Source organism: Monodon monoceros, unplaced genomic scaffold, assembly GCF_005190385.1.
Source record: "Monodon monoceros isolate NGI ecotype Baffin Bay Population unplaced genomic scaffold, NGI_Narwhal_1 Super_Scaffold_1, whole genome shotgun sequence".
Taxonomy (NCBI): Eukaryota; Metazoa; Chordata; class Mammalia; order Artiodactyla; family Monodontidae; genus Monodon; species Monodon monoceros.
This window is the reverse complement of record NW_021703765.1, coordinates 75,081,631-75,105,110: the sequence shown is the minus strand read 5'-3', so window position 1 is coordinate 75,105,110 and position 23,480 is coordinate 75,081,631. Positions and strand designations below refer to the sequence as shown.

At 49.8% G+C, this 23,480-nt stretch overlaps 1 protein-coding gene across 1 annotated transcript; it reads left to right on the top strand.

Annotated features, from left to right (window-relative positions):
- Positions 1-434: 434 nt before the first annotated feature.
- Positions 435-18,362, top strand: HRK (harakiri, BCL2 interacting protein). Its single transcript, XM_029228717.1, has 3 exons — positions 435-766; positions 16,676-17,152; positions 17,851-18,362. The coding sequence occupies exon 1, from the start codon at positions 435-437 to the stop codon at positions 708-710; it is 276 nt and encodes a 91-aa protein (XP_029084550.1). The 3' UTR covers positions 711-766; positions 16,676-17,152; positions 17,851-18,362.
- The last annotated feature ends 5,118 nt before the right edge of the window (positions 18,363-23,480 follow it).

The window sequence follows — 23,480 nt, the reverse complement described above, 5'->3', positions numbered from 1 at the left end:
GGAAAAAGAGACGGAGAAAACCTCCCCCGGCGCTCCACGCCTCCGTGAGGGTCTCCCGCGACCCCTGAAGCCAGAGACCCAAGCGGCCGGTCGCCTTCAGGCGTCCCAGCGCCCCGCGCTCCTCTTCTCCCAACCCGCGCGCCCCCTCACTGCCGGCGCCGCTAGGGTTAAAAGTTACCTCTGGGTTTCTTCTGCCTGCACCCCCCCCGGGGCCGGATGATGTAACCCCCCTCCCCGCGCCCTCCCCGCCCCCTCCACCATGTGACACTTTAATTAATAATAGCGCCGTCAGCACAACAAACGCACAACACAAGGAGAAACTTGGTGTCCAGGGGAGGCCCCCGGCGACTGGAGCGCGGCGGAGGCAGGCGCAGAGGCCGAGGCAGAGGAGGCGAGGGGCGGCCCGACGCGGGGAGGGAGCGAGGCGAGCGGTCATGTGCCCGTGCCCCCTGCACCGCGGCCGCGGCCCGCCGGCGGTGTGCGCCTGCAGCGCGGGCCGCCTGGGTCTGCGCTCGTCCGCCGCGCAGCTCACGGCCGCCCGGCTCAAGGCGCTCGGCGACGAGCTGCACCAGCGCACCATGTGGCGGCGCCGCGCGCGGAGCCGGAGGGCGCCGGCGCCCAGCGCGCTCCCCACCTACTGGCCCTGGCTGTGCGCGGCCGCGCAGGTGGCGGCGCTGGCGGCCTGGCTGCTCGGCAGGCGGAACTTGTAGGAACGCGGGGCTTCTTGGTGGGGCCGAAGCCGAGACCCAGCCGGAGCGAGCAACAGGTACGCTAGCGAGCGAGCGCCAGCGCGCGGTGTCTGGGGACTGGAGACTTGCGGCTGGCTTGGGAGCGGGAGAGCCTCAAGTTTGGCGTTCTTCTCTTCCCATCTCCTTCTTCCGCCGCAAGGATCTCGGTCCCCCTCCTAGGCAGTCCCCATCTCTCCTTCCAAGTACCGGCTCCACCGTTTCTGCCCCTTCTCTCCGAGTCCTTAAGCGCATCTTGCCACTCTCTCCATCGGGGTGGCTTTGGGAGGACTTTACCCTCCGTAAGCCCCACCAGCGGCTCAAGCAAACACACAGTGCAAGTAAAAACTGGGCTTGCTCTGAGGACAGTTAAAGTCCAAGCCAAAGAATTATAATCTATCGCGGTTTCAAGACGAGCCCTCAGTCCTCTTTCAGACGCCTGCCACTCCAGAGTCGCCACCGTTTCCATCACCGCCGCTCCAAACCCTCTTCTCCTTAAGTGTCACTTCTCCAGTTTCTGTTGCCCGTCTCCCGGCGCCCCGAGCACTTCTCGCGACTTCCTCCCCTTCCTGGTTTCTGGCCGGCTCCGTCTTTCTCCCTACCTAAAACTTTGCAGTTTTCCTCCGCTCTGGCAACTTCTTCTCCCCTCCAGCGAGGTGTCCCGTTTGAGGAGCTTGGCCTCCTCTTCACCAAACGGAGGAACTGAGATGAAGGAGATGCCCCCAAGTGAGCTGGGATCGGAGGCTCTCAGGGAAACTCCAAGGGGAAGCCTTAATGAAAGAGCATCAGCTGAGCTCTATCTGGGTGCTAGGCCTTGTTGAGGGAGGAGGTGTTTGAGAGCCTGCAGTATGCTAGGCACTGCGCCGCGGGGGTGGGGAGTGAGTATGGAGCTAGTGTGTCTGGTACCAGTAGGAGAAAGGTACTGAGCACCTACTGTGCGCTAGGCCCTTGGGATTGGGGAATTACTGAGCACCAGCTGTGCGCCTGGCACTGTGCTAGGCGCTTTAGGGGAGCAAACGTGTAAGAAGCGTCTTTTCAGATTCTGGAATAGAGAGGAGAGCTGCAGTGAGTGCGAGTGGAGAGAATCAGGCCGAGCCCACCAAAGGTGGGTCTAGGGCCGGAAGGTGAAGGTCGAAGGTGAGAAAGCCAGCCTCGGGATGCCATGGCCCACAGAAACCGAGCTCTCGGGTCGCGGCTGAGCCCCGCGGTGCGCCAACACCCTGGGAAGCTGGCGCGGCGCCCGCAGGGAGAGGCGGCAGCCGGAGCGTGGGGGGTGGCAGCGCCCGGGGAGATGCGGGGGTGCGCGGGGTGTGAGCCGGGAGCGCGGGCGACAGATGTCTCGTGGGCCGGCGCAGCCCGGGCGCTGGCGAAGAGAGGTGCGCGCTTGGGGATGCTCTCTGCCCGGCTCGGAGGTCACATCCGATTCTCCTCCTCCCGGAGGAGAGGCCCGGGGCTGCCCTCGACCGCAGAAGCCCAGGCTGGGGCCGCCGAATCCTAGAGGCAGGAACAGAATTTTGGATGGGGCACGGGGAGGTGGGGCAGAAAAAGGGAGCCAAGCAAGAGACGGGAAACCCAAAGTGTGTAATTTAGGGAAAGGCGGAATGAAGGTGGGAAAGGAGGCAAAGAAAAAACGGGCGGCGAGACGAGGAAAGAAAGGTGGGGGAGCTGGAGAAAGAGAGAGTTCCTGGAGAACAAGATAGTGGGAACGTGGATTAGAAAGATGGGAAGCGAGGGGAATCCAGTAGAAATGGGGAGGAGGGCTAGGACACCGCTTATTCCAGTCTTGGGAGACCAGGCGAGGCTGGGGAGGCGCTGCCTTCTCGGGACTAGACGGTGCAGGATGCTGGGCGTCCCACCTAGGGGGCGGAGAGCGCCCACCAGAGCCCGACTGGCGCGCGTCGGGGCCGGGGGTGCTCCCGGGGCCCTCAGGAGGAGGCTGCCGCCCTGGAGGTGGCCCGAAACCTCCGCGAGGGCGCGCGGGGCGAACGCAGCGCGTCTCTCTGAGCTCGGGCGCGGGGAAGGACCCACGCGACAAGGAAGGGGGACGGGAAGGAGTTTTCGCCGGTGCGGCGTCAGCGGATAATTGTCGTCGCAGAGTTTATTTCCCCTTCCTGACTCTGCTTCTGCCCCAGAGCCCCGTGCTACGTCCCGACTCCAGGCCACCTCCTCAGCATACCCCTGGGTTCTCCTCCATCCTGCTGTGTTCCGTCCGGGCGTCCCCAGCAGGCACACCCTCTAGGGTCCTCCCGCCTCGGGTGCCCTGACCCCAGGATGCCCGGCACGGCTTTCCTGCCGCGCCGCACCTCACTCTCTCGGATCGCCGGTAGAATGGTATTGAACAGAATGTATACCACTACCATCCCAGGGTTCGCCTTGCTGGGTCTCCCAGGCTCGGCCCCTATCACAAGGACTTGGCTTTTCTCGCTGCTACCTCCACCTCGGGGCTTTCTTGTGCTTTTGGCTTAACCGGGGGAAACCCATCTTTCCCCAGCCTTCGGTAAGTTAGCAAGACGTGAAAGGAAATCCCCTGGAGAAAGACAGTTTGTTGAGTTGTGTGTGGTCCTCTCCACATTTCCTACCCCAGAAGAGAAATGGGAATGCTCACAGGGTGCCTTATTGGTTTCAGGGAGGCCTGAATCAGCCATCTAGGGCAGACCATTCTCTTAGGTTAAAGGTGAGCTTAGCTATATGCATGACAGCAGTTTCAACAAGCTTGTTTTGAGCCTCTACTGTGAGCCAGCAATAGTTTTCTTAGAAGTCATCATTAAACCAACAAAAATCCAACCTCCCCTCTGAGACAAAGTTTTCCCATATGTACAATGGGGACAATAATAGTACTTAAATGCACAGCTGTTGTCAAGAGGGTAAAATGAAGTCATTTACAGAGAGCTCTAGAACAGTGCCTGGCACATAAGAAGTGAATATAAGTGTGAGCTGTCATGACTATGATTGTGCATTTAATATCTTTCTTTCCGAAAACAGACAACACTTTGCCATTGTCATTGCTGGTGATTCCGCACTATTCTCACTTGCCATTTTGGGGAATCAAGGCCACATGGGCCAGGATACTATAGGGGTTAAGAGCATGGGTTTAGGGATCAGATGAAACTGGATTTAAGTCCCAGCCCAAGAACTTTCTGGCAGTGTGACTTTGGGTAAGAACCGTAACCTCTCTGAGCCTTTATCTGTAAACCGGAGCTGTATCTCTATCAGGATTGTTGGGAGGTTGATAGGAGAGCATCTATTTCACGTGCCCAGTGCAGTGCCTGGCACTTAGTTCAGTTGTCAGAGGACGCTATGAAACGGTTAATGCCATTCAGAGGGGAAACTGAGGCAGAGAGAGTCCACCTGAGTCGTCCCAAAGGATCGATCAATGGCAAAGTCAGAACTGGCATTGGAGTTTCTGTCTTTGAAGGCCTGCAGCACACAGCCTGTCAGATGACTTGAGGGATGCAGGGGAGGAGATGATACCAGGGCGGCAAGCAGAAGGGGTGGTGAGCCTCGAATTCCTGCACTAGAGAGATTCCCTTTCTGAGGGAGCCTCGGGGGAAGCTTCTTGGAGGCTGGGGAGGCCTGGCGGAGAATGAGTGTGATTTAACCAGTCACTGCTCCAAGATACAGGAGAGGGAACAAAAGATGCTTTATGGTGAGCGCAGGCTGGTGGAAGCGTGGGAGGGAGAAGTGTCACTTGCCTTGGGTGGGGGGGGGGAGGGAAAGAGAAGGAGGAGGATTCGGGCTGGGGTGGGCAGAACCTTGCCTTAGGACTAAGGAGAGGGGAGAAAGGGGTACTCTGCGCACCCAAGAGGCGACGTAGTCAGCAGCAAGGAAGATAATGGGCCCGCAGGAGCCTGCTTTAATGAATTAATGACGGTCTGGCCTGCCCGCCAGACATGCTAACTGGTTCTTGGCAGGTATTTTGGGGATTAAGTGGTTAAACCTGGAGGCGCATCCCTCAGGCCTCCCTCCCAGACTGCTGCACCCCTGCCAGGATTACTTTTAGAGCTTGAAAGCCTAGGCAAGGAAGGAAAGGAGTGAGCGGAGGAGGAGACAGCTGTTGGGGAGGAAACCCCCACCCCCCCCCCCCCCCCCGGGAAGCGGCCAGATGTGCAGGACGGTGGCACCCTTCCTGCCACATGGTCGCTGTCTGGAGTCACTCTCTTGCGTACTGAGAGACCAGGACTCAAGTGACTGAGCTGTGGATGTAAAAACAGCCCCACCCGGGAATAATTAAACACACCCACAGATACGGGCTGGGTGGATTTGGCAACCGCACCTCTGGGTTTTGAAAAGTCAGCTTTTCAGACCTACATTGGGGGTGGGAGGAGTGGAGTGGGGGCTTCTGTTGCCCTTCTGGTCATCACTGTGTGTGACAGGATTTCATGGTAACAGTGAGCTGCCCCCACACTGTCCCTAGCCCATGGCAGCTTGCTTGTCACATAGTAGATACAAAATAACTATGATGAATACATGAATCACTCAGAAACTGTGCACGATGAGCATTAGTGTTTCCTAAATTCGGCTTCTTTCACTTTTTCACCTATTAATTATTGAGTTCCTACTGTGTGCAGGGCATGGTGGACACAGGAAGGACCAAGACATAGAAGCCCCTGCTCTCATGGAGCCTACATTTTAGTGGGAAGAGACAGATGGTAAATCAGTAAAGACTGTTCTGGTTACAGCTGCTGTGCAACCAATTACTCCAAAACTTAGTGGCTTCAAACAACTATTCAATTAGGCTCATACATTCTGTGGGTTAGAAATTCAGACAAAGCATAGCAGGGGTGACTTGTCTCAGTTCCAGGCTGACTGGGGGCTGGAGTCACGGTGATGGGATCTTCATTTATAGGCCTGGCTGTTGATGCTGGGTGCCAGCTGGGACTGCCAGTCAGAGCATCTACACTCAGTCTCCTCTTGTGGCTTGGGCTTCCCCACAGCATGGCAGCCTCACGGTAGATGGATTCTGACCTGGTATCTTAGAGCTCCGAAGGCAAGTGTCTTGGAGGGTCAGATGGAAGCTGCTTTGCCTTTTTTGACTCAGCTTCAGAAATCACTTTGGTTCAAAGCAGATCACAAGCCAGCCCAGATTTAAGGGGAGTGGAATTAGACGCTACCCCATGGGGGAGTGGCAAGGTTCTAGAATAGCAAATGGGAGAGAAGATATTGTTGTGGCCATCTTTGGATTATGCAGTCTAACACAGAATTTCAGAAAGTGTTCAGAGCTCTGAAGGTAACACACGAAGATAACGTACAGGCATACCTCGGAGACATTGTGGGTTTGGTTCAGACCACTGCAGTACGGCGAGTCACAAATGTTTTGGTTTCTCAGTGCATATAAAAGTTATGTCTACATGATACTGTAGTCTGTTAAGTGTGCAGTAGTATTACGTCTTTAAAAACAATGTACACACCTCCATTAAAAAATACTTTATTGCTAAAAATTGCTAACCATCATCTAAACCTTCCATAAGTCATAATCTTTTTGCAACAATCACAGCAAAGATCACAGATCACCGTAACAAATATCATAATGATGAAAGATTTGAAATACTGCGAGAATTATCCAAATGTGACACAGAGACACGAAGTGAGCAAATGCTGTTGGAAAGAAAGATGGCATCAATAGACTTGCTCGACACAGGGTTGCCACAAACCTTCGATTTGTAAAAAATGCAAACATCACCGAGGTCTGCCTTTCATAGCGAGAGCCTGGGGCGCTCCTTACCTGCAGTGGCTGGAGATGGCCACTTTGAGGAGGAACCAAGGAACCAATGCTGTGAGTGACGAAAAGGAGCCAACCACGTGAGTACCTGGAAGAAAGGTGTTCTGGGGAGGTAGGACTTTGCACTGTGTGCTTGAGGAAGAGGAAAATGAGCAGTGGGCTAAGACCACGTGAACTTGGGGGAGAGGAAGACAGAGGGCAGGCAGGGGCCAGATCAGGCCATGGTAGGGAGGTTGAGTTTTGTTATCAAGGGATTCACAAGTGCTGACAGTACATGAAGAGGTGCTTTATAAGAGGAGAATTAGATGTGATGCAATGAACTACTCATCCCCATGCATTTGCAAATATGAACTGAGCACCAGCTCAGGGCTAGGCACCAGGATGCAGGGATGCAGAGATGAGTAAGTCCCAGAACCTGGCCTCAGATGCTCCTAGACCTCAGGGGCGGGAGACCCCAGCTCTGACCCCCACTCCAGCCTACTGTCACTGGAGGAGACCTCCCACCAAGGTCTGAGAGATTCTGGCCCCTGTGCCAGCTCTGCCCAGCCCTCAGTGCCCTCAGAAGGTTGTGGATACTGGCTGGATTTCCATTCAATTCCGTATTGTCTCCCCTCCCTCCTTCCTGCTTTAAACTGGTGCCCCTGCAGTTGGGTGAGGGATGTCTGTTTTAGGCCACATCAGTGAGATGTGTCCTTTTAGTACTGCTGGATACCCAGGAAAAGAGAAAGCTCCTTTCCCTGCCCTGTGGAGAGAAAATTGGCTGCCCCACAGGGTGTTGCCATCTTTGAACTTTTGCCCCACAGGCCATGGACTTGGGCAAGATGGAATTAAATTGTTTTGGGAAACTTAATAATAATAATATAATAATGTAATATTCCTTTTTTTAAGAAAAAATAGATTTTTCTCGATTACAAAAAATATTACAAGCACGTTACCAAATACTTGGAAAATACTGAAAAAAAGAAAGATTTAATGGATTGTTTTTATCTCACTACCCATTGTTAACATTTTGAGAGGTTTTTTTCCATTAAAAAAAAATGCACTGAGAGGTACTTTAACAAATAGAATCCCTCTAAATGCATTCTCTGTAATTTGACTTTGTCATTATATCATGGACATTTCTCCATGCTTTATAGTATTTCCTACGACACGCTTCTTTTTTTTTTTTGGGCGGTATGCGGGCCTCTCACTGTTGTGGCCTCTCCCGTTGCAGAGCACAGGCTCACGGGCCCAGCTGCTCCGGGCATGTGGGATCTTCCCGGACCGGGGCACAAACCCGTGTCCCCTGCATTGGCAGGCGGACTCTCAACCACTGCGCCACCAGGGAAGCCCTACAACACGCTTCTTAGAGGTTGCTTAGTATTTCTGTTTGACCCCTCCACCATTTACCTTCTCATGCAGCTATTATTGGACATTTAGACAGTTTCCAGTGTGATGCAGAACATCATCACACCCAAAGAGTTTGGGTGTAACTCTTTGGGTACACCACAGATGATTTTCTGAAGAATGCCCACAAGTGGAACTTTGATATCAAAAGTGTAGGTAAACATTCTTTTATTCTAAAGGTCGTCTAAAAGAGTACAAAATCTTGTAGATTCTAGATAAACTCCGCCGCTAGTTCCCTTTTCTCATTTACGTCCCTGGCCACTATCCATAATGTGGTCATTGGCTTGGCTGTGGAGCAGGCTGTTACCATCCCCAGCTAAATCTGTGTTATCTTTTTATGGAATATCCTTCACGGACCGCATCTCTAGCCGTTGTTGGAGTGCATGAGTGAGATGACTGCTGACATGTCCATTCCAACTCCAGGGAAAGGCTGCAGGTCATAGCAGTATCACTAAGAGTTTGAAGAGCTTCTCTGCCTGCCTGGCTGTACTTGGATCTGGTGCATGGTACTTAATACATACTGTAGGATGCTAACATATTGATGGTGGGGAAACTTAGACAAAGTGAGTTTGGAGGGGTCTTCAGGGGGTGGGAATGTGTCAAGGGCCACGGGATAGATTTAAGAAGAGGTAGCGTTTTCAAAGACAGCCCAGATTTATAATGTTTCAGCCTGTTGGCACACCATGGGGCCTCATTCTTGACTCAGAAAATTTAACTGCTGGTAACTGTTTATCTAATTCACCCGGATTTTATGCCGAGGTAGGACAGCTTGATGGACGGTGACATGAACTTTGGAGTCAGGCTGACTTTCAGATCCGGTCCTGATCTGCCATTTCCCAGTTATGTGACCTTAGGCATGTCCCTCTACCTTCTGAGCAGTATAAGGCATATCACTGCTGTTCAGAAAAAGGTAAATGATAGTGCAGGATATGTGTTGTTCTTATTTGGTGTAAATTTCAGTCCACGGGCCCATATTCAGAGTATGGTGGGAACTCTTAGGGGACTTTTCTGAGCTTTCTGCGCAAAGCAGTTGCTAATCCTGCCCCCGCCCCCAACTCTGTGGATCACCAACAGCCTTCTTAAGCCACTGCGCCGGGGCTGGGGGAACCTCCAGGACAGGACTCCCCAACCTGGGGGACACTAGCCTCCAGGTCCCGTGAGGGCCCCAGTCCTGGCTTTTTGTCCATCACTGTATCCCAGCACCTGGCATGATGACCAGTGCAGAATGGGCATTCACTAACTACTGAATGAATGGATGGATGGATGAGTAAATGAATGAATGAATTTGGGAGAGCCTCAGGGAATTGGGGACCCCCCCCAGAAATGAGACATAAAATTGGCTGACTTCATACTCTATTTGCCGCCCCCGCCCCTTGACTTCCGAGAGAAATCATTGCTTTGATCTCAAAAGATCTATGACCCAAAGAGATCACTGTTCTAAAAACACAGCCAGAAATAGACAGGAGTTTAGAAACCACCTAACGCAACTCCCTCACCTTATAGATGGGGAAACCAAGGCACAGAGACGGCTTCTGAAGGTGAAAATGAGGTGGGCTTACATGCCAGCTGTCTCTGTTGAAGAATGTCTTAGCGTCTAGGCAGAAGTCGAAACCTGGTAGTTTCCTGGCTGTAATTGGCCTGCCATTTAGCTTTATTTGACTTGCATGTCTTCCGCCACACGCTTAAAAATCAGGCACTTTGGGCTTCCCTGGTGGCGCAGTGGTTGAGTGTCCGCCTGCCGATGCAGGGGACGCGGGTTCGTGCCCCGGTCCGGGAGGATCCCACATGCCGCGGAGCGGCTGGGCCCGTGAGCCATGGCCGCTGGGCCTGCGCGTCCGGAGCCTGTGCTCCGCAACCGGAGAGGCCACAACAGTGAGAGGCCCGTGTACCGCAAAAAAATAAATAAATAAATAAAAAATAAGGCACTTTCATGTTGAAGTCCAGGTTTCCAGTTTTTATTGAAAAAACTGGAAAGAAAAAGAAAGATCTAACAATACCAAGTCCCATGTGGCAGCAAAAAGCTGGAGATGAGTGTCAGAAACCTCTTTAGATGGGACACAAACTCTTCAGTGACCCTGGCCCCTCCTGGGCACATGTTACTGGGACCAATGTATGTAAGTTTATGACCTCTGGTTTTGGAGACCACCCTGCCAGACTTCCCTTGATGCGTAGACACACCCACACTTGTATGCTATTTTAAATAAATGAGATCATACTGTTCATGCTGTTTTGTAATCTCTTTCTTCCCCAATAAAAATAGGTTGCTGAGATATTCCCATGTCAACAGAGGTTTTCATCATCTTTTTTTATGGCTGCATGGTGTTCCATTGCTTGGATGGACCACGATTTCCTTATTTGGTCACATCCCCAGGGATATTTACGCTGTTCCCCATTTTCTGATAGTTCGTAAGTGAGGTTTAGTGAACATTCTTGTTTGGACAACTTTGCAAAAAAAACACACAAAAAACTGAAGTTCCGGGCTTCCCTGGTGGCACAGTGGTTGAGAGTCCGCCTGCCAATGCAGGGGACGCGGGTTCATGCCCCGGTCCGGGAAGATCCCACATGCCGCGGAGCGGCTGGGCCCGTGAGCCATGGCCGCTGGGCCTGCGCGTCCGGAGCCTGTGCTCCGTGGCGGGAGAGGCCACATCAGTGAGAGGCCCGCGTACCGCAAAAAAAACAAAAAAAACAAAAAAAACCAAAAAAACCCTGAAGTTCCTAGAGGTGAACTTGTTGGGTGAAAGAATATGTGTGTTGTAACATGCGATACATAAGGCGGGATTGCTTTAAGAAGGGTCTGTCCATTTGGTTTGGTGTCGATTGTGTGCTGTGCTACCCCCAACTTCTCAGTGCTTATTCTTTTGGACATCAAGTTAGTTTGGCATTCAAGGCCCACCTGCCAGAACTTCATAGTGGGCAGAGTTCTGAGGTCTCTGGGCTGTCTCCACAGACTTCATATAATCAATAACTTCACTGATAGCATTGATAACTATTCACAGATAACAGGGGCAATAGATAGATAGGCAGAGAGAAGGAAGCACATCTTCCAGGAGCTGCCAATGGCCTCTTCCTTTCTCATACACCCCACACCTAGCCTTCTGCTCTTTTAGTCCCCTCAGCCACCATCTCCTCAGAGCCCAGTGTCCTAACTGGCCAGCATGAGCTACATGGACAGAGATTTAAATGCTAACATGGACCAGAGCATCTTCCCTCTAGGAGGATTCCACATGGAGAGCTTTGTACCCATGATTCTTAGACATCAGGACCGACCACTGGTACCATTTGAACTCCATGGTCAAAATCAACCTGCTGAAACCAAAGATGGAAGAGTGGGTAATAAGAACCTACTGTCTAGCACAGGAAACTCTACTCAATACTCTGTAATGACCTATATGGGAATAGAATAAAAAAGAGTGGATATATGTACATGTGTAACTGATTCACTTTGCTGTACAGCAGAAACTAACACAACATTGTAAATCAACTATACTCCAATAAAAATTAATTTAAAAAAAAACAAAGATGGAAGAGTGGGGAAGTTACCACCATTATTCACGTGCTCACTTAGCCATTGTCACTCAACAGGTTGAATTGAACACCTGCTCTGTGCAGGGCATGGTGCTGAGCCCTGAGGATGAAATGGTGGGTCAAGGGGAGAGACAAGGTGTGTGTAAATGCACAGAAAGTATTCTGGGAGGCTTAGGAGTGGAGTGAAGGTGGCTTTCCTTTTATTTCTATATCCTTCTCTGCTATTTGAACTTCTAACTTATCACATATGCAAACGGCAAGAGCAAAAAAGATATTTTTTTCAATTAAAAATTGGGACCTCTTAGGAGGGAACCCAAGAATCCTAACTCTTCTCAGAGGTAGGGAAAAGGGGGTGAGGCTCCTGCTGTAACGCTGCAGCGGGATTCACAGCTCACAGCTCCCCACCTGCAGCGCCCCAGCCCAGGCAGCCGGTCTCTCGAGGCTTCTCCCCCTCTGTCCCCCGCCCCTCCACTCTGTGGGCGCAAAGTGGAAATAGGGACATTTAAGAACAGGCATTTCATGAATCTCTTCAGTTGTGAGCTTTGGTTGTGAGTCAGCATTTGAGAAAGTGCTTTATGAGCCAAGTTTGAGGAAAAACATCCCAGGGGCAGTTCAAGTGGTTCATAGGGAGCTGTGGACTTTATGTTTTTAAACTAGTTTAAAATTGTACAATGACTCCTTACTCCTTTCAAAAAAAGAAAAGAAAAAAATAACATAAACAATACAGAAGTAAAGTATATAAAGTAGAGCGCTGTAATTGTTCTTTAACTCCACCCCCAAAGCCACTCCCCTGGGGTAACTTTCAGTCTGGAGTATATAACAACAATAACAATAATAATAACAACAAATGCAGACCTTACTATGTGCTGGACTTCTAAGTCCTCACATATGTTAATACTTTCAGTCCTTACATCAACACAGTAAGATTCGATATACTCCCCCGCCTTTTCCGTATAAGGAAACTGAGACCCAGGGAGGTTAATAACTGGCCCAAGGTCACACAGCTTTTAAGTGTCTGAATCAGGATTCCAACTCAGGTGTCGAGCTCCAGAGTCTGGGCTCTTAACCATTATACTATTTTGCCTCTCTGCCATACTTTTTATATGGATATATAGATAGATATAGCTATCTGTGTACGCACACACACATATTCATTAAAGGAAAAAAATCTGGGGCATTTGCTCTTTTCAATTAAAAATCATAGCCGTCTTTCTGTCTCAGTACATTTAGATTTACCTCTTTCTAATAGGCAGGTGGCTTAATTTGTTAATCCAGTCTCCTGTCAATAAACACATGGGTTGTTTCCAAACTACAGATTTGTAATAAATTCCAAATTTATTACAAATAAAGCTGGAGGGAACATCCTTGAGCACATTTATCTGACTGCTTCTGTGGGCTAGTGGAGGGTGTCCAATTTAAAGTCCCCCAGAAGAAACAAACAAAAAAAAGAGTTATACTTACTGACATAACATATCCTGAAGTGAAAAAAATGCTAACTAAAAAACAAACAAACAAATCCTCCAGAAGTGTATACATAGGCCCACCCTCTGATTGTGGAGCGTGCTGTCATGGTGTCCACTGGCTGGTTGATGCCGTGCAGAGGTGTGCTTCTAATGTTCATCCTTCACTGTGGACGCCAACCGGTAATCAGTACACAAACGGGCACAGGAATTTGTCCATTTAGCAGCCTTGGGAAACCCTTAGAAAGACTCATTATAGGCTCAATGATTTACAGGTAGGAAAAGTGAAAATCAGTTGCTGGTCCTAGTTTTGCAAGGAAACAATACAGTTTCTCGCCTGATGCCACTGTTATTTTCCCTTCATCATCTCCATTCAACTCAGGTATTGACACAGCCTCAATTGTCACAACTGTCAGATGCAGTTCCCTGCTCGTCAGGGTCCCCTGTTTGAGCCATACTTGTCACTGCCCTTGTGCCTTGCTTAGGCCCTTTCCCCACCTAAACGATCCTGCCTTCTTCCAAATATGGCAAAAACATTGTCTGGGGCTTCCCTGGTGGCGCAGTGGTTGAGAATCTGCCTGCCAATGCAGGGGACACGGGTTCGAGCCCTGGTCTGGGAAGATCCCACATGCCGCGGAGCAACTAGGCCCGTGAGCCACAACTACTGAGCCTGCGCGTCTGGAGCTTGTGCTTCACAACAAGAGAGGCCACGACAGTGAGAGGCCCACGAACTGCGATGAAGAGTGGTCCCCGCTCGCCGCAACTAGAGAAAGCCCACACACAGAAACGAAGACCCAACACAGCCAAAAATAAATAAATAAAATTAAATAAACAAACCATTTAATTAAAAAAAAAATTGTCTGTGTATCTTCAAGGCCCAGTTCAAATCCTGCTTCCTCTCTGAAGCTTTCCTGGTGAGTGTAACCGCATATCAACTTCTGGGCTCTAAACACACCCAGACCAATGTGTCTGCACACTCATTGTCTGCAGACAGTGGTCTTTTACAGTCCTGGCCTCTGGCATTTCATGTCTTCCCCAGTAAGACTGGAGGCCAATTGAGGGCAGGCACTGAGCTTTATCTTGTGCAGAGAACAATGCTTAGCACGAAGTCAGCACACTCCATAGCACACAGTAGGTGCTTAATAAACGTGGTTTCTTTCTCGCCCTCCATCGTTCCTTTTTTGTACCCATGCTTAAGGCAGCATAATCACCTCAGGCTAATGCTGCAGGGTTCCACTGACTTTGACTCTATAGGTCAGTATGACTAGACACCAACAAAGTGAGATTTTTAGGGGTTACAGAAGCTGGTTTCCATGAACTAAATTGAGTGTGCTTCTCAGTTGAGTTGACAGTGACTCTGAGTCAGTACTCCATGAAAACATCTAGCAGCCACACAGTAAAGCAGAATGCCTTCTTCGCTTGTGCCCTGATGGGACAGGAGGGGAACGGGGTGGGTGTTGGTGGTTGGCGGGCTGCAGGGGTCTTCTCCCTCCACCTGAGCAGGTCAAAAGCAAAAGGTTTGAAGTTGCTGATTCAGATCCTTGTGACCAGCAGCTAAGGTCGATTGTGGGGTCCATGTGATTATGGATGCAGTTGTATGTATCTATCGGTCAGGGTCCAAGTAAGAGGCAGAGAGCACCTCCAAACTTAGTAATCAGAGGAGAATTTAGTAAAGGTTCGATGGCAAAGTGTGCGCAGGGTTTAGGAAATCAGTGAGGGATCCTGCAGCCCCACTCCCAGTTTGGCAGCCCCCCGCCCCGGGCCTAAAGGCGAGGCGAGGGGACAGGACCCAGAGCCTGGAGAGGGGCTTGGAGCTGCACCAGAGAGCTTCCTGGCAGGTACTCTGGCCGACCTGTGGCCCTGTCTCGCCATGCCATTGCCGCCTTCTGTGAACCAGACCCCGGAGGAGGCCAGAGGCCAAGGGAGGCTGTTGGTGCAGTTCATACAAGTCAATATCCCGGACTTTTGTCCACTTGAAGGTCATAAAGTCATCTCTCTCCTACACCATGTGGTTTGTATCACGCACATGGCAGTTTTCCCACCACCTGCTTTAGAGTAATGTACGAATTGTGTTTATCTCCTCTGCTGACTCTCCAACCTCATCTCCCCCCTGGCCCCAGGGCCCAGTCTTTGCTTGAGGCTCATCTAGCTCCCTGACCTAGTCATGGTATGTCCTTCCTCTGTGTCCTGTTTCTTCTCCCTTCCTCCCCTCCTCTCTTCATCCCCTTCCTGTACTCCCTCCCTCTTCCTCTCCTCCTCCTGATATACTTCACATCCTTTTACATTATCTTCGTGTTACCTTTAGAGCCCTGAACACTTTCTGAAATTCTGTGTTAGACTGCATAATCCAAAGATGGCCACAACAATATCTTCTCTCCCATTTGCTATTCTAGAACCTTGCCACTCCCCCATGGGGTAGCGTCTAATTCCACTCCCCTTAAATCTGGGCTGGCTTGTGATCTGCTTTGAACCAAAGTGATTTCTGAAGCTGGGTCAAAAGAGGCAAAGCAGCTTCCATCTGACCCTCCGAGACACTTGCCTTTGGAGCTCTAAGATACCAGGTCAGAATCCATCTACTGTGAGGCTGCCATGTTGTGGAGAAGCCCAAGCACGAGTCAGTGGTGTTTATTATATTTCCAGAGTTGTGCAGCCATCCCCGCAATCAATTTTAGAGCATTTTCAGTTCCCCAACAGAGGCCTCGTACCCATTAGCATTTAGTCCCCAATTGCTTACATTCCTCCCCAGCCCTGGGCAACCACAGATCTGCTTGCTTGCTTTATAGATTTGTTTATTCTAGACATTTCCTGTAAATGGAATCATACAACATTTGTCCCTTTCGTGTCTGGCTTCTTTCATTTAGCAGCATGTCTTCAAGGTTCATCCGTGTTGTAGCATGTGTCAGTGATTCATTCCATCTTATGGTCAAATAATATTCCATTGTATGGAAATACCCTACTTATTTATGCATTCATCAGGTGATGGGCATTTGGGTTGTTTCCACTTTGGGGCCATTATAGATAATGCTGCTCTGAACATTTGTGTACAAGCTTTTGCATGGATATATAGTTTCCATTCTCTTGGGTATGCACTGTTTTTCTCTGCCGTGCCGGAATACCTCCCCTTATCCTGGCTAATTCACTGGCATCGTTCAGTACTCAGCAGGGGTCTTCCTCTTTCTCTGACTTCCCCTCCTCCCTCATGAGCGGCCTCTCCTGTGGGCTCCCATAGCCCGTGTCTACCCAGATTGCAGGCTCTTCCCATGACACTGTCATTATTGATTTCATCTCATCTCCCTTTGTTGGCTTTTGAGCCCCTTAAGGGTAAGAACTGTGTCATTGGATCTGTAACACCTAGTATGGTGCTTGGCATGTTCGTCAATGAATGAGTGAATGGATGGATGGGTGGGTGGATGGATGACAGCAGAGACTGTCCTACAAGTCTGCCTTGAATATGGATCTATGAAATGAATAGATGATGGTCCCGTTCCTGACACGGAGGAGCAAAAAATGTAATGTGTCTCTACATCGTCTTTTTAAATCACAGAAGATGCCTATGTAAACATGTAGGTCTGAAAACAAGAGGGGTGTGTGTGTGTGTGTGTGTGTGTGTGCACGTGCACATATATGTTTAAGGAAGGCTGCTATATGGACAGAGCTTTGGGGGGAGGGGCAGCACCAAGACTAGCTTTGGGGGAACCTTTCCTTCCAAATCAAAGCTTTGGTATCTAGCAGCTCTCGCCTGTCCCCCTCCCCCTCCCGACAAGCGGAGCTGGCTGTGCTGCGGCCCAAGGCGCTGACGTCATCCCCAGTGGCTGTCTGCACGTGCCTACTGACTGAAATACAAATCTTTATTTCTGCAGGTTGGTGAAAACCCTGTGTCCTTGGAGAAAGCCGGTTCCCATTTTCCTGAGAGGGGAGCCCAGAGCTTGAAAGGCCGCAGTTGGCACTTCGAGAAGGAAGTGGAGAATAAAGACGGCGCCTGGAGCAATAGTAGCAACGCGGAATGGGACTGGGGAAGCCCTCTTTGATATCCAGCTGCAGAAACAGACACCCCAACGCTATTTACATACAGCTCTCTATATATAGAAAAAGAAAATATGAATATTATTCTTCAGTGCATGCCTTGTCGAGGACGTGGTCCCCTCCCTTTTCTGCACCTTCCGATGTGAACTTTGATGCTCTTTCATGTCTGGGGCACTGGAAGAGAGATGCTTACTGTGTACCTAGAAATTTTGCAAAGACTGGTGGGAATTAGCCTCCGAGGCGACCAACTGCCTGGGAAGGGATGCCGGTGGAGGAGGAGGTGAAAGTGCAAAAAGCAAAATAGAAAACAAAAAGTGAGGACTCAAGGCTAATTTTGTAGGGGCAGTCTGGGATACCTCCATTTCTAAGTCTTGACAAGTCCTAGCCTCTCTGTCTCTACCTACCTAGATAGATGGCTAGTCCCACTGTCATCAAGACAAATGGCATTTCCCCCCCCCCCACCAATGTGGTGTCTCTGGTGCTTCGCTTAAATTTTGCTGGTGCTAAGTGTGTTCTTGCTGGTGCTGTCATGGTATGCTGTTGCCAGACCTGCAAGGCCAGGGGACGAGAGAGGTTTCTATTTTGCTGTTTCAGATTCTTATTTTAAAGGAATCAGTCACAAAAGTGCCACTTGAGAGTCTTTTCTCTTTCTCTGTGTGGGGATGAATATACGGAGGTGTTTTGGAGCAAACCTTGGGCTCTGGGAGGGAGGAAGGGTGGGTGATGGCACTGAGTGGCTTGCTGGTTACGGGGGTGGAAAACTGACCTCACTGGTGACTTGTTTGCTGCCTCCTCCGCCCGCAAGTACCCTGCGAGTTCAGACCACAGCCTCCCCGACTCCCCAAGGGGATTTCAGGGCTTAGGTTTTATGGATTGAAGAGCCAAGAAATGGCTACCTTCTGGTCAAGGGTGATTTATAAGCCAGGGACGTTGGGGGAGGGAGAGGGTCATTTCAATGAAATGCACCAGCATCTCACTTTCTGAGGGTCTGATTTTTTTTCTTTTTCCCCAGGATAAGCTACTATTTTCAGAAGTTTCCAGAAGGGCTAAAAAAAGATGTGTGCTGGACTGAGACTTGGCTGCAAAGACTCTTCAGGGAGTGATGATTATGTTTTGCTTTCATTGAAAAAAATATCCAACAACAGGTATTATTCCTCTGTGCAGGGCTCACACTGCCCTTTTCAAAGCTGAGATGGTGAGGCACGAGGCTGCAGGTTCAGTCATTCTACAAGGCTGGATTTGCAGGTCACCACGCGGTACCTGTGGAGAGGGGGTCTGCTGGGCTGGTCTGCAGACACTCTTCCAGTTCTAAGAAACCAGCAGAGGGACCAGCCGTTTTCAGGTTGATATGGGTCTGAAACGGCAATTCTTTCTCATGGGCGTTGCTGAAAATTACCAGGTCCTTTAGAATGCAGGGGCTTTCAGGGCTGCTGCAAGCTGAGAGCTGTCTTTGTTTAAAAAGAAAAATAAATCCATGCCTTATGTTTTCCTAAGTAGCCCTTTAAAGAAAAATGCGACCCAGAACTGCTGAATGTGAGGGCAGCTTCCCACCCCCCCCCTCCCCCCCGGCCGCCCGGCGACAGCTTGGAACTCGGCAAAGCCAAAAGGAAAGCTTGTTTATAGAGAATTTGTTTCCCTTCATGGCTGGAGCCCTTCCTGCAGTTATGTTTACAGGGGATGAATGTGTAGGCAAGGTCGTCAGGGAGCAGCAGGTGACATCCCCGCCAAGCCGTGAACTCAGAGAAGGCAAATTCATTAGAAGGATATGAAATACAGTCTCTGCTTTTATTTAGTCACTTTCCTAGCCAGACGCTAGACTTTCCAGCTGACCCCATTTTCTGGGGAGGGGGTTTTCATTACTGTAGTTGTACGCGATCGTAGCTCTCTGCTGCTTTAAGGCTGAACCTTCAAGACCACAGTGGGGACGTGCTGACTACCTAGACACAGGTTAAAGGTCAGAGGATCCTTTTTTTCGACCCTGACTAGCTTATGACATTCCCGCTGGAGGATCCAAACTCCAAATGCTGGGGTTTCAGGCAATTTTGATTTCAATGAAGCCACATCGCTTGAGAGAACTGGGCACCCAGGACCCTCCTCATGGAGCTTTACAGCCAAGTCCCTTGTACATATTCTCTTATATTATTAGAAACTGTGTATTTATCTAACCCTGGCTTTTTCTTGCACATCATTAATTTGAGTGCATTTCTCAAATGCCCCGATTTTTGACAAGGGGTTGTTTTTAATGCTTGTTTTTATATGAGATTTGACTTCTTGATGGACATTTGTATTAGGAAATTGAAGCATGATATATATGTATATATTGTCTCCACCGTCTCTCCTGTTGCATTACTTGGATTGCATGAGACAGTGGGGTGGTGGTTTTTTTTAAAAAAAAAATATTTCCACAGTGTGCAAAGTGCTGGCACCATTCCCCCCCCTCCCCGGCTTTTCTCTGGCTGCCAAGGAGTCATTGATTTTGATTAGCTTCACTGCAGAGCGTCTGTGAAGAGAGAGAGAGAGAGAGGGAGGGAGGCTTTGAAATAAATTTTAAAAAAGACCTCATATCAGGTTTCAGCAGACAGCAGTGTGTGTGTGTGTATGTGTGTGTGTGTGTGTGCAAAGCAGAGGGAGGCTTCTGAGATCATCGTTTAGGTAGCTTGCTGCATAATGAGGTGAGAAGCAAACAGAAGGGCCTCCTTCTTTCTGGTTGCTCTCAGAGGGTGAGGGTACAGGAGCCACAGGGATTGGAAGCTCTTGGGACCTCAACATTCCAAATTAGATCCATTCCCTTCTGGAAGGTTCTCTCCCTTACCCCAATGTCCACGAGCAAGTAAGATCTCTTTTCCCCTTTTCAATTTTGGGTTCCATTTCATAGTCCCTTGAGCATAGCTTGATTAACGGTTTCTTTGGAGGAGCCCTGCACCTCTCTGGCTGCTGTCCTTGGTCCTAGGCTGTACGTCTCCTAGAACCCAATTCCCATTTTGTTCCTCTTTCATTGGGATCCTGGAGACGTTTTTTCCACTTCTTCCAGTGATCTCATTTTTAAATTCTTTTCTATTTTGATGAGGGGAAAAGGGTGATCTAAACAATACGGTCACAGTACAATGGAGCTGTGACTTTGGTTTCACAATTTATATGTCTGATCTCATGTACTCCTAGCTTTATTATCATGTTTCTGACAGTGACAAAATACCACTTCCCCTTGCTTGGGAAATTGAGGGAGTCCTCCTCTGATGCTACCCAAGTGTCTTTTGGGGACACTGGCTTGCCATTGTGGACTTGTTGAGTGTCCACCTGGTATTAGAAGTTGCAGTGACCAGAATACAGGTTTTGTTCTTCCGTGTGGATACCATTTCCTTTTCTGAATGTCCCCTTAAGTCCACCTGGGCCCATCACAGGGTCAGAAGCTGGTTTGGGGGGGGTGAGGGGGCAGGCCTAGTCCCATGGGAGCTGATGGAGGAAGCTGATATCAAAAGTGTCATTTTGAAGTATAAATCGTAACCTTATTTTTAAAAGTTTAATTAATTCATTCAGCACCTACTTATCGAGCACCTACAGTGTTCCAGGTTGTAGAATCTCCTCTGGGAAGAGACTTACGTATTGATCATGGAGGGGTAGACCTGCTTGGCACCAGATGATGCTCAAATGTCCGTTTCCATTATGGTTCACAGATTTGTCGGGTCATCACTGTGACCCCAAGCCTTGCTGGCAGATCGTTCTATAGAATTTATATGTACTGAGATCTACACTATCATGAAGGCAATTCAGAAGCCGACGACCTCAACTCATCCCCAGCACGAAAAGGCTGGTTCTTGCTGCTTCACGCAGTAAAGCAGCACTGTGCTAAGAGCTTTACATGTTTGCCCCTTAGCTATTCCTCACGCCCACTCTGGAAGACAGTGCTGTGATTATTCCCATTTTACAGTTGAGGAAGCTGAGGCTCAGCGAGGTTATGCAACTTGGCCAAAGTTGCACGCGAAGAGTGAAGTGGCTGAGCCGAGATGTGGACTCGGGTGTGCGTGGACCCCACCCCCACCCTGGCCCCACTTCCCTCCAAGCCCCCCAGCTAAGCTTCCTGCTCCACCGGGTTCCTTCCTGAGCTCTCCCACTGGCATTGCTAGTTCAAGGGCAAGCACGTGCCTGGGGCCCAGCAAGGAGCAGGGGAGCCTAACTTAGGTTGCATTCGGGGACACTCTAGCACAGCCTGGATGGTTCAGTTGGAGATTTTATGTATTTGTTCCCCGCCCTTTGTGTTTCTGACTTCTGTAAGGTCCCTGGAACAAGCATCTCATTTGCAAACAAGGCCTGTTTGACCTACTTCCTAGGACACGGGAAGTCTTTCTCGTCTCGTTCCTGTCCCCTCCCCCACCGGAACCCCGTTCCCTCCCCTCAAGGTCTTCTGCACTCTTAAGTGCCCAGGAGCGCCTGTGCGCGGTGGAGATGGCTGCGGGGCCGTCTGGAGCCCCAGTGAGCCCTGACTCAGCTGGAGAGGCGAGACGCCTGGGGACATTCCGCTCTGGTTTCTACCCTTGCTGGTTCGCTGTGCTCTTTTGTAAGAGGAATTTCATACCTTGGAGACGCTTTGTACATATTGTAATGACTTTATTAAAAAAAAACAAAACAAAACTGGTGTGTGCTTCCAGCCAAAGGCCTCTGCGTTTTCATTTCCTTCTGGAAGGTTGGTCTCCAAAGACTACGGGAGGATCTGGCTACACATGCCAACCTTCCCTGGGACAGAAGGCCACACACTCATCTCCTGTCCCTGTTGTGTTCCTGGGAACACCCCAAGGGGAGGGTTGGCCTAAGCAGTACCCTTGGGTTGAGCAACACGTTGGGGGAACTGGTCCAACAGTTCAAGGTCAGTGCACAAAAGCATCGTTTATGCATGACATGACGCAGATAAGCAAGTGAGCCTGCAGACTGATGTCTCCAACTATGGGTGAATGGACCGCTCAGGGTGGGGTACTTTCACCTGCATTTACCTGGTCTGAGTTGTACCAAGAGACCAAGTTCTAGTTTATTCCTAAGAATGGTAGGTTGAGGACAGGTGGTTTTTCTAGATAATAGATCCTTTTTTCTTCTTTGGGGACCCACCCCTTTCCCGCTCTCAGTCCATGCGACTTGGAGGGATGGACCTCATTTCCCACCCACCTCTGTTCCCACGTCCAGAGCTCAACAGCCGACCGAAGCTTGTCCAGCGCTCTGAGTCCCCAAGGCTAAAGTGATTGGTTTGGGGGCAAACTAGTGAGAATCAACCTCAAGACTCCTGCTGGAGCTTTGGGGAAGCAGGGGCTCTCTTTGCTGGGGTTGTGAAGCTGGTAGAACATAAGCAAAGAGCTTCTGGAGGCTGTCTTCCCACCACGTGGGATCCGACTGCCTGAAGACTAAACCATCTCAAAGGAAAACACTTGAGGGATGGAAAGACATGATTCTACTATCATCCCTGGAGCCCTTGAATCCAGCTGTACCTAAAGCCCATACTGTTACATGAACCAAATAAAGTCCTTCTTTTACTTAAGCTGTATTTGGCTTGGTTCACAAATAATTTCAACCAGAAAGTTCTGCTTGATGATGCTTTTGTGGCTGGCTTCATAACGTTGCCCTGAGAGGCACCAATTGTCACCTAATGCTGTTTACGTTTTAAATATCCATCGTCATCTGAGAAAACCCTTCTTGAATCAGCCCATGCATCTGGGGTCCAATCAACCTATAGTTAATGGCCACAGTGGGCTCTGTAGCTGCCACCCCAAGATCCCTTCTACCAGTTCTGGGTGCCATCCTGCACCTTTGTGTGCTTTGTGGCACCCGACACCTTCAGAGGCCTGGGCCTCCTCAATGGAGTGCCTGAGAGGTCTCCCACCCCCCACATTGGCCCACAGCTGGGAGCACAGAAACCTCAGGGTGGGACAAACTCTGAGATGCAGCTGACGCTCCGGAACTCCCGGCAGGACCAAGGTGAGCTGGGACTTCTCTGAGAGTCGCTCTCTTGATGGGCTTCATCCCCTCCCTCTTCTGTTTCACTCATTCCCTTACTAGCTTCCCCTGGGAGCACTTCCTTAATAAATCAAGCGCCAACTCAACGGGATCTACTTTGGGGAAAAACTGCCATCAGATGACCACCCCCTGCATGAAGTGTGTCTTCGAATTTGTCCTAAAACAGGTCCACCTGGCTTTAAGGGGCAAACGGAGACTCAAGACCGTGGATGTAACTTTCAATGACAGATCATATTTATTGGCAGAATGGAACTTAAGGGGACATTAAAAACACCGAAGGCAGCTCTGTTTGGCCCAGAGCAAAAGTACTAAAAGATTCCAGGACTCCCTTTTTACATTTTCTCTTTCCAACCCCAAGTCTTGGCGGCCTGGAAGTCTCCCAACGCCTCTCACACGCTCCCCTGAGGAAGGTAAGGAACCTATTACATCCAGGTCCAGAGCTTGCTTTTTTTCATCTCATATTTATTATGGTCAAGACCTTTTACGTTAGGAGGGTCATTTACAAAGACTTCGTGGAACTTGAGTCAGTGAGTCATAAAATATTAAGAACAGGATTCTGCGACCTGACACTTGATTAATCCTGCTTCTAACAAATGAGTTGCAGAGCCGAGACAGGTAAAAGAGGGTCGCATTGTTCTTCCTTTCCAA

Bases quoted from the DNA above. Each gene is read 5' to 3' on its own strand.
- HRK (XM_029228717.1), top strand. From the start codon at position 435: ATGTGCCCGTGCCCCCTGCACCGCGGCCGCGGCCCGCCGGCGGTGTGC.